The 15,731-nt window shown below is 36.8% G+C and overlaps 1 protein-coding gene across 1 annotated transcript in view; it reads right to left on the reverse strand.

Annotated features, from left to right (window-relative positions):
* TRPC6 (transient receptor potential cation channel subfamily C member 6) overlaps window positions 1–15,731 on the reverse strand; it is a 135,593-nt gene continuing 119,862 nt past the window's right edge. The window contains exons 8-13 of the mRNA XM_002708603.4: window positions 15,011–15,206; window positions 14,083–14,286; window positions 12,078–12,152; window positions 2,220–2,303; window positions 848–923; window positions 1–360 (exon numbers count right to left, since the gene is read on the reverse strand). Coding sequence (XP_002708649.1) covers window positions 209–360; window positions 848–923; window positions 2,220–2,303; window positions 12,078–12,152; window positions 14,083–14,286; window positions 15,011–15,206 — 787 coding nt within the window. The 3' untranslated portion in view covers window positions 1–208. The remainder of the gene's footprint in view (window positions 361–847; window positions 924–2,219; window positions 2,304–12,077; window positions 12,153–14,082; window positions 14,287–15,010; window positions 15,207–15,731) is intronic.

Genomic DNA, 15,731 nt, shown 5'->3' on the forward strand with positions numbered 1-15,731 from the left:
TTTTCACCATATTCAGCCAACTTTAGCCTGAACAAAAAAGTTTAATCACTAAAATATTAGCTATTAAGGTTCCAGATGATAGGATAACCCAAGTTATCCCAAACTTTTTCTTGTTTAAAAGTGGGCAATTGTATTTAAAAAAATAAATCAGAAAGTAATATGGCTTCAAGTGAACAAATAAATACATATTGCTAAGGAAGTCTTTGCATTATCTATTGCTTTCCTCTTGATTTGGTTCCAAGGATAACTTCTCCCCAAGTTTTCTAATAAGTTCTGCTAGATCTTCTGTATTCTGAGACTTTTCTTCAAGGAGTTCATAGCGGAGACTAGAGATGTCTTGCTTAATCTCCTTCAGTTCCCCTTTGGAAAACAAGAGTGATGAGAATTGTAAATATGCCATGCAAAGAGACAAGTGATTCTGGGACAAGATGAAATCAGTTCTAATTCCATGCATATCTGTATTTTAAATCATTACAAATGAAACCACATCCTACCGGAGTAGGTTTCTATCTTCCCTAGGACCTATTTTGGTGAACAAAGAGATTAAAGCAAAATTGTAACAAAGTGCTGCTAACGTGAATTCGAGGGAAATGGTAGTGACTGCTGTAGGAGTTGGGGTAGCAGCTTCACCTTGCTCCAATCTCCCATAAAAATAGCTTTTGAGCTGGCAATGGATATTTGTCCCCAGTGTGGAGAAATAACCCACTTCTCACTACTTGAACAGAACTGATGGTTAGTGAGCGCCTGCCCTGCACTTCTCCTTGAAGCTCCCTCTTGCCACACCCAGCTGCGCAGCTCCCCCTCAATTCTGCATGGGATCCTGAGTCCTGGCATGGGCTCCACTCACCTTCATTCACTTCGTCGCTCTCCTTGTCTATCTGGGCTTTCAGGACGTATCTCTTAATGAGCCTCTTCATTATTTTCTAGACAGAGAAAGGAGAAATCCATCTCAGTTTTTGAATATTCATGACAAATCACTCACTGGGAAGAAGTCTCCAAGTCTTCCTCCCCTTAGCTTTGGAAGGCGTGGCTATCAAAGTTTAGGTGATTCAGCTGGCAGGGGATGAACACTTCCGAATTTTGTTTTTCTTTCGAAAGCAGTTTTCACATCACCAGGGCTAATGACTCACAGCCACCTCTTGAGAAAGGAATAGGTTTGGAACAAATATCAAATGCTTTGTGTCCATTGCTCTATCTTTTATTTCGAAAAGTATGAAAGCAAGATAAAACCATTTCATGGGGAAGGTTGAAGGGGTGCAGCACCACTTTTGGAAATGGGAAATGAATCAAATATCTACTGCCCCACTGAAAAATGTGGCCAATTTTGATTTTATGTGTGCTGTTGATTTAGGGCTGGTTAATTTCTCTAGTGCCTGAATTTCTAACATGTAAGTGTTGCTTTTACTATAATATGTGGGTTGTCCTGCTTTATTTCTATCAGTTCCCCTTTGAAAAGTAAGTAATTTTTATAAAAATTGGGAAACTCAGCTTGCATGCAGGAAGTCCTGGGTGGATATCCAGATAGGCCAACTCCAAAGTTAAGTGGTAAACAATAAAACTCCATGTTCAATAACTTATCCTAAGGATAGAATTTTAGTACACATATGTGTGTTCACAGTAGTACTACTTATAGTAGCATGGGGAAAAAGCATTCATTTTCCATTCAACAGCAGATTATTTTAATAAATTTTCATATGTTTATGTAAATAGGAATATTACACACCCATTGGAATTAGTAGGAACATACATTTTTAGAGTGAAAAACACAGGCTGTAGTGAGTACTATGTAAATACTATTCCTGTTTATATAATGACACATTGTATTACATTAAAATGTATGTAAAATTCAACACATACTTACATGGAATCAGACTGATAGAATAGTCACCAAAAGTAAGCAGTTTTATTTATCAGTGGTGGGATAGGAGATTATTTTTACTCTCCATGTTTTTTTGCAATGTAAGGTTTTTTTTTAAACAACAAATTTGTAGACTTAAGCTTCATGATTCCAAAACTTTATGAGTCCAGCACTTACAAAGTGCCTGGAACATGGTAGTTACTAAATAAATATTTTCTTAGTTAATGCATTATTTTGATATTGTGAAATATCCTAATGTTTCTTTTTTAAAAGAACAACATGATAATATTAATTTTAATATTAATTGATAATATTAATTTTACAAATAGCTAGCCTTATTCTTTTAAAAATTCATGCTTACCTGATACTGTCTTGGAGGCTTATTGAAACTATTTAAATGGAAATCTTCTGAACTTCTTATACTTGGTTGCTTGTCATGGCCAAGCTATAATTAGAAAAGAATCAGAAATCGACTTTTTAAATTTTTAAGTAATGTGATAAGAGAGTGTATTTGTTATGTACCTGAACTCACAGCCTCATATATATAAAAAATCATTCTATATGCATAGCACCATTTGGGATCCCAAAGACAAACTACAACCTGTCTCTGCCATAATCTAACTCTGAAACATAAGGCAAGGCGCTTAATTTTTCCACTCTCTCTTCTGACAACAAAGGGAGTGGTCTACTGGACTTCTGTCATCCTTCAAGCCCTGCTAACATATGAATTTATGAAATGCATGGAAACTTCTATATGACGTTTTAGATGATATAATGGGACCCTTCACTTTCAACTGTGATTTACACCTTGGGCCATTATTCGATGTGAGGACTATGCTCAGGCTCATATGCACCCTCCAGTTCTGAGGAAGCGTGGAGGCTGAGCACAGGTCATCATGACAGGGAAAGACTCAGAGAAAAAGGGCCTTGGATTTACCTGCCTGCTACTCGTGAACTCACACACTAATAACCTCATTCACCTAGCGTCTCTTCCATTCAGTACAGGACATTAGTGCATCCAAAAGGTATTCATGGAAATAGGAAGGTGAAGAATTAGGCTTCTTTGGGATTTTAAGGCTAATTTGTGGTCCTCAATGTGTGGGTATGCCAATCATGCTAAGTAACTGCACTGAGTTCCACAACATACCACACCCATGGAGACAATACTCTTTTTTTGTTAAAGCCTAATAGTTTATTAATGTCACATAAACATTCTTTAATTTTCTTTTGTCCACCTGAAGGCTTTCGCGTTGCCATTCCCAATTCTTAAAACACTCTTTTTCAGTCCCATATCCTGGTTAACTCACTCGATTCTCAGCTTTTGCACTTTAGTTAAAAAACATGCCTTCCTCAGAGAGGTTTTCCCTGCTCACTCTATGAAAAGTTGACCTTGAGCAAGCTAGACCTTTTGGTCCCTTCATAACATAGGTAAAACTGACAATTATGTTACTCTCTGGTTTGGTTACATATTTATTGTCCACATTCTTCTAAAGCTACAGAAGGAGAGACTTTGTTTAGTTCATCGCAGTGTTCCTCATGCTAGGACTGGCAAATGGCAAATGCTCAAAAATTGTTGGTTGGTAAAATGAAGGAAGGATGTCACTAATGGACTTCACTTGGCTTCTGAACACCTTGCTGCACAAGACATACAGCCCCTGGTTCACAGACCAGCTGGTGGTAAACACACATCTGAAACACAGGGAATTGGACGCAAGGTGTAAGGCAGATGCCTAAAGAACTTTAGAAGACAGTATGGTACAGAAGTAACAACAATGTTTGGAAAGGTAGAGATAATATTGGTATTTTGAACTGGATAACTCTTTAGGGTTCTGGGGAGAAGTACCCTATGCATTGCTTAGCTTCCCTGCATTCTTGCCCTCTGGCCACTAGATGCCAAAGAGGGCTTCCCACCACTGCTGTTACAATCAGGTATGTCTCCAGATGTTATCAAATTCATCCTGGGGACGAGAGTGAAGGGCTAACCCATCCCTGACTGGGAAATACTGGTACAGTTTCATGGTATATGACTAAGTAACTATAAATTCATTCAAATCATTTTTATGTGATTACTTCTTCTCTAAATCAGAAATATAAAGTTAGGATTAAAATATGTTTCTGCAAAAACATTTCTAGTCCGTTTCTAATATGTCACAGAAATTCAACAAGTACCTGTTTAAAAAAATTTGAATAATTCAGAGAAGTAAATACTATGAGGAATATAGCCAATGGTGTAAAGATGCATTATTGCCACTTGGTGGCAGAATATCCTAATATATCTTCATTTCCATCACAGCTACTAAACAAGTTTGAAGTCTGGATAATCACATCTGTGATACTTGCACAGATACAAGGGAATTCAAATCACAATATTAACAGTGTTTCTGGATCTTGCAGACATGCATAACTCCAGAGGGATGAGGAATGAGAAGTCTGCTACTAGAAGCAGGAAGGACTACATATAAGCTTTGTTCCTAACTGATGCATAGTATATACCCTCTCCAATGAAACACTGTCTATCCCTTTTTTATATGCCTTCCACACATTTTCTGCATTCTTTATGCTTTTTTTTATTTCCTAATAATTCTGTTCATAGTGGCATTTCTCATCTTGTAATTTCAGTAAGGTCAGAATGAGGAACACTAAATACTTTGTTATTCATTAAAAGGAACATGTGTACTAGAAACAGTACCAGTTTTATATGACCATGGTAAAGTCCTACATTTCCCACAAGCACAGTGACCCAAAGCCAGGAAGGTATAAGCAAAATATCCAATCATCAGGGAATGCAGTTATACAATCAGGCCCCGTTGTGTAGTGCTTGTAAATCTCATGCTTTGGAATCATGAAGATATGGGCTTTTTTATAATTTTTAATTTTTTATTTATTTATTTATTTGACAGGCAGAGTTAGACAGTGAGAGAGAGAGACAGAGAGAAAGATTTTTTTCCATTGGTTCACCCCTGAAATGGCTGGTAAGGCCAGCGCTGCGCTGATCTGGCACTCCCGGGCCACAGCAGAGAGCTGGACTGGAAGAGGAGCAACCGGGACAGAATCCGGCGCCCCAACCAGGACTAGAACCCGGGGTGCTGGCGCCGCAGGTGGAGGATAAGCCAAGTCAGCCGCAGCGCCGGCCATAGATATGGGCTTTAATTCTCTCTGTCACTTGTTTGAAATGGGACTTTGTATAAACTATCCTCAGGTTCCTAAAGTATGGAATAGGACACATGGTATCATCGTAAGACCTAATATGAAGTTCAAAGAGATCAGGTCTATAAAACACAGAGCTTGACACATAGTAAGCATTCTACAATTCTCAATAGCTGTGATTGAACAAAAGGACATATTTCCCACTACTTAGATCTATTTCGTGTTAGCTTTAATCTAGCCAATTTCTTATGGGGATACTTTGCCAAATACTGTGTCTAAACATGTGCTTGAACCCATGACTACATCATTCAGGGAATGAAATAATCAGTGATTCCCACACTCTGATGAGCATTACAATCTCCAAAGTCTTCTTTAGGAAAGAAATATTTCCAGGCCCCACTGCCAGAGATTTTAGCCCTGTAGATCTGGAGAAGAGGTTTGCAAATTGCAAAAACTACATAAGGATGGTACCCTGGTGAAAACTGAATCTGCTGGAGCCACTACTTCATGCGATTGTTTCATCAGATGATTGAAGATATAGCATTGGCCCTAAGTAATGGCTATATTTTCTGGTTATATGACCAATTCTTAAAATCTCAATACACTGCAGACTAGACCTGTTCTATAGGTCAAGAAATCCTGCTCTGAAACCAAAAACTTGAGATAAATTTACTCTGAAGCTTGAATAGAGCCATTGTTCAAGAAGCTATTTGGCATTTTCAGGTTAACCCATGTAATAGTGCATGGCAGAGATCAACTTTTAATTTATGCTATTCTTTCAGACTGTGCATCTGAAAATTTAATGCTAGCAAACACGAAAGTCAGGGACCTTCAGAGCTGAAAGACCTGATCAAAGATGATGAGCAGATCTGCTTACATTGTTTGGAAAAGTACTTTTATATGCAGCTCATCTGACTGATTTCTATGGTATACTTAGAGAAGATGTGAAGGCAACATTTTTGCAGCTAACTATTCAGTTTAACTCTCCAAGGGTCAGAGAGAAGAGAATAAAATAGCAACTGGGCCATCTCAGTGAAGACCTTATGAAAAAGGATGAGCAAAATCCACATGAATTTGGTAAGAATGAGCCATGAGACTTTTTCTTTATTAGTACATATCAAGACCAAACTTGTTCCAACAGGAGCCCATTTCAGTAACAATGGGCAAAAATAATTTGAAAAGTAAATGGTTGCCTCAAAAAAAAAAAAAAACTCCACATTTTTATCAGGAATACAGTTAATGTATCAAATAAAAACCAAGCTGTGTGAAAAGGGGATCAAGTTCTGTTCATCATAAGCTCACCTAGCAAGGGAAAATAGATACTTGTGTTGATTTTAGCCTTCAGGAATCAAATGCCAAGACAGAGTTAGAAGCATGAAATATGTTCATGGTTGTACCTTGAAAGACAAGGGGGGATGGAGGAGAAGACAGAAAATGCCTCCAGACAGAGAGCCTGAGCTCACCTCTGAAAGAATGAAAGGTGAGAAGACTTTCTGAGAAAAGTCAGCCCAGTGGGGAACCCTGGAGGAAACATTGCACATAGAGGAGTTCTGTGCCCAAGAGAAACGTCCGGGATCTCAACAGCACAGCCAGCCAAGGCAAGGAAGCCTACTGGCTGTCCCAGCTACTGTAAGGCTATCTGTTGAGAGGGCTCCTAGCAGCAGGTTCTCTCTTGAAAGAAGATATGAGCAGCACATCTCCATGGCGGCCACAATTTGCAGTTGCTCGAAGGGGTATTTAGATTGTTAAACTGGCATGAGAATCAACACTTGATTCCATACTTCACGACTAGGGTCTGACACCACAGGCTTGGTATTGCTCCTGGAGTTTGTTTTAATCAAGAGTTAAAATATGTGCTATTGGGAAATATAAAATGATTCAAATCTCATTTAAAGACACTTTATAGGTGATTAAAATCAATGCTACAGATTTTTTGAGAAGTCACAAAAAATAGAATTATTTGATAAATACTGTAGTTTCTCTAATAAAGAAAGCAAACTCCCTTTGATTCTTCTCTTGTCTCCAAAGGCTTATTATCAAATATTTATCATACTTTCAGCACTAGTATTTTCTCATTAGAGAACCTTAAGATTTAATTTAAATTGACCTATTTTGATAAAATGTTGAGTTACTTATAAACAAGTATCAAAAAGAACTAATTCTCTATAATAAGGGTATATCACAATTGTATAGGGTTTATAATTCACAAAATATCAATTTAATCTTCCCAACAATATGATGATATGGATTGAATAGCTTTTCAACCCTGTTTTATGGATGATGAAACGTAAGTTTGGAGAAATTAAATGACTTACTCATGGGGCAGAGATAAAATCAGATGCTAATCTTCTGAGTACTTAGTTCAGTGCTCTTACTATATCTACCCAAAAATAAAATTTTGGTAAGGAAAGAGTGCAGTGAATACAAAATACAACTAAACAAACTGAATTTCACATATGAGCGGACTTCAAAACATTCATGGAAAATGGAGTTTAAAGATAAGTTCATTTTGGTACAAAAAGAATTGAAATCCATGCATGTTTTTTTCATAACATCAATTTTCCATGAAGTTATGAAAACCCTTATATGCTTCCTTTAAGCTTCATAATATTTATAATACATAGAGGGAAGTTAAACATTTAAGATGAACTACATCATTCCCAAAATGTTAGATTTTGTTAAAATACGATTAATTATACATTCCTTGGTACACATGTCGCAAGTGATTGGGATCAAGCAGTAAGTCACCAGGCATAGTTGGACTCCATTCTGAATATATCCAATACTAGAGAAGCCTTTGAAAAATCATTTCATCAAGGAAGAACCAGGAGGAAGAAACTGAAATGTAAGCAGCAAAATAAAATTCTAGGTAATGTTATTTCACTTACTTTAATGATTCTTCTGAGGCTATAGTAACAACTGAGGCCTGAGAAGGCCATGCAATTTGTCTGAGTCCATAGTTGGGCAGTGGTGGGAAAATCACTGTGTGTGTGTGTGTGCGAGACAGAGAGAGAGAGACAGAGAGAGAGAGAGAGAGAGACAGAGAGAGACAGAGAATTGCTGGCAAGCATACCCTACAGATACTAATTTTGTTACCTCTTTTCAATCAATGTAGGCTGATTTTCAAACTTGTGACTTTCTATCATCACTGTTACTATTTATATTCGATTATTTTTCTGGGTAACATCCATTTACAATTTTTAACTGAATGCCATCTTTAGTTTTCTGTTTCCATTCTTTCTCTAGGACTTTTAGATAGAGTTTCATTTCTCAGTCCTGATTGAATTAGCATCACTGCCAAACTGTGTCATTACATTTGTTCTTCCTGTTCTCTAGTAATAGTAATAAAATCACAAATAGCTATTATGTACCTACTATGGGCCAGATACTGTTGTAAGTATTTTATTATTAACTACTAATTTAATATTCAAAAAACTCTTGGATGTTAACAGGATTACTGTCTGCATTCTACAAATGATTAAAGCATCTTAGTGAGGCAACATTCTAAGAAGAACACACAGAGACACACATCATTATGACAGAAATTACTTACAGAATATTTGAACTTAATTGTTTGTGGTGGTTAACTGTTTTATTCATAACCCTCATCATGACATGCAGGGTGGCAGACTTTATTTAAAAAGCTAGATAATAAATATTTTAGGCTTTTTAGGTAACACATACTATCTGTCACATATTCTTATTTATTTTTTGACAACCCTTTAAAATGTTTTTAAAGACCAAAAATCCTTTAACTATCAACTGAACAAAAATAGGCTGAAGACCAAATATGGTCTAAGGGACACAGTTTGTTGATTCCCTACATTAGCTTCCTAACCACTATACTATCCTCTCTATAATGAAATCAACTCTGTAGATCTATTGTAGGCATTATTTTCCATTTTTTAAAGTTTCCTGATCTGAAATATTTTATTTTATTTTATTTTATTTTATTTATTTATTTATTTTGCCAGACAGAGTTAGACAGTGAGAGAGAGAGAGACAGAGAGAGAGTTATAGACAGTGAGAGGGAGACAGAGACAGAGGTCTTCCTTCTGTTGGTTCACTCTCCTAATGGCCGCTAAGGCCGGCATGCTGCACTGATCCAAAGCCAGGAGCCGGGTACTTCCTCCCGGTCTCCCATGCGGGTGCAAGGACCAAAGCACTTGGACCATCCTCCACTGCCTTCCCGGGTCTCAGCAGAGAGCTGGACTGGAAGAGGAGCAACCGGGACTAGAACCCAGCACCCATATGGGATGCTGGCGCCACAGGTGGAGGATTAACCAAGTAAGCCACAGCTCCAGCCCTATAGGGAAATATTTTTCAAAGCTTTCATTTTGATATAAATGATACAGCAGAGAGCTGGATTGGAAGAGGAGCAGCTGGGACTAGAACTGGTGCCCATATGGGGATGGCAGCCAAAGAAAAGGCACAAAAGAAGCAAAGTGAAACCTCTACTTCCAAAAATGCGCATTCAAAAGTCCATTTCAGAATCCTAGCTCAGGTTCCCTTCCTCCCCGGGTTCGTTTAAAACCACAGAGGTACAGGAATGAAGAAAATGACTCTTCTCTGAAGACGGGACTTGAGAAAATAAGGAGTGGCAAGATGGCGCCCAAACCCCAGTCCCGCTGCACCTCTACCCACTCAGCAGCACAAAGACATTAGCAGGCTGCTGGTTTCATGGACCCATACCACAATGACAGAGAACACCAGAACATCAGGACGGAAGGAAATTGGAGATTTTTAAAGCTGCACTAAGAAGTAAATGTTAAGGCAGTGGTTAAAACCAACAGTCTATAAAAGGGCACTTGCAAATTGTACTATATTAAGCTGAAGAAAAGGTATTAGGGAATGTTTAATAACAAGCTATTGCAATAAATTATGCATGAGATGAGGAGAAAGGTGATGTGAAATATACATAGAAGAAGTCACTTGAAGAATGTGAAGTTTATATCAGTACAGTTTGGAAAGGCCCAAGAGGTGTGGGATGATAGGGAAATATTCAAGCATTTTTCATACTTAAACTTTGTGCTTTCTCCAAGGTTTAGTCAGTTCCAACTTGAACAAAGGTATTTCTAAGATGGCTTGCCTATGAAACAGCAATAGTCACGTATGCTAAGGCCAACGTTTCCTTCAGTGTTCCAGGAAAGAGGATTCAACATCCTGCAGAAAGGATGGCAAAGTGCCCCAGCCCACTCCAACCTACCCCACCCCACCCACAAAATGGGGATCTTTTCCTTCTTGAATAAAGCAGGGCTGTATTCTGAATATATGTTTGCTTGTTAGAACATATTAGGATGTATTTATTTGCCACTAGTATTTAACATTTGGTGCACATTTTCATTACTACATTCTTTCATATTTTGATTCAAAGTGGATAGGCTAATGTTGATCTTGGAGTTAAAATGTATACTCTAAGAACTACTGAGCTGGGAAACTTTTATTATTGTTTCTTTCCTTACTGATTGATCTTGTTCAGAAAAGGTGACAACATCTGAATTCTGATGTGGACCTCTCCCCAAGGAGCCCCTCCTCTGTGAGCTCAAGGGATTCTCACAGGTATCAGGTAGGACGTGGCCCCACAGCGGGTGACTAGCAGAACAGATCCATGGAGAGATTGTCACACTTTTTGTGCATGAAACTTAAGTTCTTAATAGAGACCATAGTTTTTCCCTTATATTTGGTAAATACATATTCTGAAGTCTTTTCTTTTTTAATGAATGGAGAAAAGAAGAGAAAAACACATGGACTTGTTAGTATTACATTTTTAAGGCATTTTATATTTGATGATGCTGTACTTTTAATAATAAAACTGAGGTTTTTTAGTGGCAATACTGATTTATTTTTTAAACCAGAAAGATAATCCATATTGAATACATATTACAAAAAAAATGCCAAAAATAAAACCCACAAAATTCATTTGAAGCAATGAAACAGGTTACTGAGCACTTGGCTCAGGTATTCAAACATCCATAATATCACTGTATTTTGGAATTACCTAATAGCCCCAATCTCAGGACTTACAAAGGTTCTGGGAGTTTCGAACATTTAGCATAGCTGACTACAATTTGTTTTTACCACTCAAGAAGGAAAAGCAGGTAGTCTTATCTTGTGTCTAATGATCTTAATGCAAATCCCAATTACATTGCATGTAACTTAAAGTTTCAACTACACTATAAATTTATCTTTTTGGAAGTCCCTATCATGAAATCATATTTTATCACATCGGAAAAATAAGCTCAGGAACTGTAGCAGCAGGGAGTTCTAACATGAAATATATTACATTACAGGGGTGCCCCACTCTGCCTGGCCTAGGGCTTTGCTTGGTTGGGCCTGTTCTTTCAAATTATAACACCAGCAGTATCTTTTAGGCTCACTTCAAGAAGTAGGTAACTCCCAAGCCATGGTGGAATTAACACATGGGATTGTATAATCAAGATTTTAAGTTAAGCTTTAGAATTCATTATTTCTGAGGGATGGAAATGACCAAGTAATAATAATAGGCGAAAGAATTGAGAGAGAAAGTTTTAAGTATCTATTTTCTCTCATGACATATTCTGAAACATGTTTTGGTTACAAACCGAATTTTCATTTTTTAAAAAATGAAACTTGGTGATATTTAAAATCTAGACTTACCATGTTGCTATTTCACTTTCATTGCTTTAGTTGCTTAATATTTAAGCTTTGCTTCATGCTTTTGTCTGTATTTCAAATCTTCACAAGCCTATTTTGTTTCGTAGACTTGAATGACAAAACTTGTTTTTCATCATGAGTATGCTCAGAGTTAAATGTCAAAGAATGTTGTGTAACATTTATCCAATAAAGTCTTTGATTTAAAAAAAAAAAAGATGCAGGGGTCCCGATGGTATCATAATATATATCTTAAGTATATACATAATTCTTTTTTGCTAATTAAACATAGGGCTTATTTTCACTTCTCAACAGATTATTAACATAAATTATTTAATTGGTATTTTATTTATTTCTTCAAGGAACTTCTGAACATTTGTCTCTTTTCCTCAAAAGATAAGCCTGATCACACGCATGATTTCATGTTTTCAAAGAATCTTACCTGTTTTTTGTCAAGTGATAATTTTGAGAGGTCTTCGTGACTTCCTAAAATTCCAAGTTTCTTTTCTTCATTTCTCTATTAAAAATAAATAGTCAAATGAGTATAAATGCATTGCCAATTTTACTCTTCATTCCATACTGTAAGAGCTGTCTAGTGTAGTTCCCAATGAGTTTCTTAAAGATTTATTTCTTAATTTGAAAGGCAGAGTGACAGAGAGGTAGAGAGAGAGAGAGAGAGAGAGACTTCTATCTGCTGCTTTATTCCTCAGTTGGCCACATGTCCCGGCCAGGCTTAAGCTAGGAGCCAAGAACTTCATCCTGGTTTCCCACATGGGTAGCAGGGGTCCATATACTTGGACATTTTCTGGTGCCTTTACAAAGCATAGCAGAGAACTAGATCAGAAATGGAGCAGCCAGGACTGGAACCAGCATTCCAGTATGGGAATGGCTTAACCCATTGTACCACAATGCTTCTCCTTCCCCGCAATCCTCAGCAAGTTCCAATGAAGGAAATAAATGTCCTTTGACAAGAGCTTGGAGTTTCGTTTGGTTGCTGAACTCTCTCGGGTGGCAGTGCTCATCAGACTTGGAAACTACACACTTAATGACATGAAGTTTGGCAAATTTTTGCCACTCAACCTGCTGAGTTTTGTAAGTAATCCATCAAAGGAATATCACAGGCTATTTTTCCAAAATTCCTACACAAAAAATTAATAATGACTACATGTAACAGGGCCTTGGAATTCTCAAAGCACTTTTATATATTTATTTAATTTTACCTTCACAATATAGATATAATTTGTATTTCATATGACAGTTAAAAAAAAAAACTAGAACTCAGTTTGTTGCTTACTTGGGAATTTCAACTTGTAAGTGGCCAAGAGAACAGGAATTAGAATATGTTTCCCTTTTATAAATGGTAGAATCATATTATTGCAAGGAACCTTTACAGTCACTTGACCTGATTGGTCATCCAATGTAGGAAGATCTATAAATCACCAAATGTGAATCTTCTGGAATTTATTGATTTCCAGCAACGATAGAGAGCTAACTACCTTCTATGACAGTCCTCTGTTCCATTAGTAGATCTTATTGTTATAAGTTTGTTGTTACTTAAAACTCCAATTTAGCTTTTTGCAACTTTTGCCTATTGCTTCTCTGCCTATTTTGGAATGGACCAAAAAGCAAGTGTACACCCTAACCAAAAGTGGAGGTTATAAAGATATTCTTTGTAACTTTCAAACTTCCTTTTTCATAAGAAACAGTCTGCTCGTTCAATTCTCCCTCATATTATACTATATTCATCTCTTTCTCCATCCTGTGCTTCCTCCTTTGGATGCACCTTGTATCTCAATGTTCCTCCTGGGTGTTACATCTGTACCCAGCAAAGGTTTTTGCAGAGAAAGGCCTTGCTCCCTCCCCAGATACACACATCATCTCACATGTCCTTTCAACATATTTTACGATATTATGACCATGCTTTCCCCTCAAATAGGAAATGTGTCTTTTTATGGTTTCTTCAGCTTGCATTGCTCAATAATTATTGTTTTTAACTAATATTCTTAGCTCTTTCTTTCTGAGCTACTTACTGCCAAGCATGATCCTCCACATCGAGTGTGAGCAATTGATTTCTGAAATTTTCAGTATAGAATTTAAGAATCTGCCTAACTGCCACCAGTCATAGTCAGCTGCTGATGCTTTACCTAGGTCTGTATGTTGTGAGTGAAATGAAGAATAGTTAGACCCAAGAACAAAAATGTGTCCTAAATTAGCTTTCAACATTCACTGCAGATCATGTGTTATATTAATGAATATTTCCTTTAGTCTTCAAATAGGAAATATCCAATGTGCTCATAGTAAACAGACCCATTACTAGGGACTTGCTGAGGCGGGCATGCATTGGGCTGGACATGTCATCCTGATCTGTTTCTTAAAGTGGTATGGCCAAGTGGTTGCAATAGTCATAGCATTAAACAATATGATGATACATTATCAAGCCAAAATACCTTGTTCATCTCTGCATCCTCTTGGAAACCTTTTTTATGACCCTGGAACAGTTCAGATATCCATTTTTTAAGCTTCAGTAAGAGATAAAACAGGGACTTTGGACTTGGCACCAGGTTGAAGGGAACAGGAAGTGTTCTCCCCTCTTCAAAGTAGGAAAACCAAAGTTTGGCCCTCGCAAATTTCCACTCAACATCAGCATCATCCTGTACAGATACACATGCAGTTCAGCAAGGACATGCACAGACAGAACTACTGAGGTGCTTCTAACATTGTTTGGTTAGACAAGAAGCACTGGGTCTAACAACTACACTCCTGGACCCCAAAGATGCTCCAAGGTTTTCCAAAATGTTAATGTTCCACACACATGCTCTTTCCTAAATCTGTCTAAAATTTTATGAAACTTGCCAAACTAAATAAATCTCAAAACGTGCATATTTTATAGATGTTTTAAACATATAAATGTATTTCCTATATTCTTAAAAAATAGTATGAAAAATTATTCTTTCATTGTACAATAGAGTACTCATGAATTCAAGATACAGGCCAAGATTTCTGGAATAAAAAGTTATGTTGTCACACTCAAATTGAAAAGGGGTTGATTCTGAACATCACTGAACTAGACTCAGATAACAGCAATATTTTTTGAATAAAATATAAATTCATGTTGATACAGTATTTCTAAAGTTGTTTCTCTTTTTGACAATAATGAATCAGACATTTCTGCTCCTTCTGCCTTATTGCCTCACCACATCCCATTGGTTCTGTTTTTGGAAGCAGAGTTGAAATTTCCTAGATCATTGGTCAAATGCTAAAATAGGGAAAGAATAAAGGAGGATGGCAGTCCATACTTTCATCCCATTGCTGACTTGGCCCGTGGAATAGTTATAACATGTGGGCACAGACCATAAAAGTGTAGAGAGATCATACCTCAATTTCCTGGAATGAACTGTTGATCATTGCAATTAACATATTTAGCAAAACAATGACCATCGTAACATTATAGACTCCATAAAGAACATAACCGATGTTTTCAATGAATTTGTGATTACAGTTGATCACCACTGATTTCACCTCAGAAAGTCCAAATATAGCCCAAAACAGTGTCTTAAAACTCTCCTCAACTCTGGAGAAAAAGAAAAGAAGTATAAAAATGCATAAATAACAACAGTTGCAAATAATGAACCTGAGTTGATTTAGCCTCTGCAAATTACTAGGTGTTCATGAGCAAATTCTTTACTCTCTAAGCCTCCATTTTCTTTTCTGTAAAATGGATACAATAATATTTATTGTTAGGATTGTTGCAAGGATGAGGTTACATTATGCATCTAGGCACTTAGCTCAATACTTGATGCATAGTTAGCACTCAGTACTCCATCATAACTTTATAACCACAGGTATATTTAACATTCAAATAGTCAATTGCTTTGGCAATGGAAATGATAATGTATTACTAAGCAATCATAATATAATTTGTTAGAATCTTCTTTAGGTTTCCTACTCAAATGTACTTCAAAACTTAACAATAAAAATAATATAATATGTATCGTAAGGGAAAATATGACAATATAGTAACATTCAGCAAAGTGTTGACCACTGTAACATTGTGGATTCCATAAAAACATTAACAGGCAATGTTACCAAAATCATT

This window comes from Oryctolagus cuniculus, chromosome 1 (genome assembly GCF_964237555.1).
Source record: "Oryctolagus cuniculus chromosome 1, mOryCun1.1, whole genome shotgun sequence".
Classification (NCBI taxonomy): Eukaryota; Metazoa; Chordata; class Mammalia; order Lagomorpha; family Leporidae; genus Oryctolagus; species Oryctolagus cuniculus.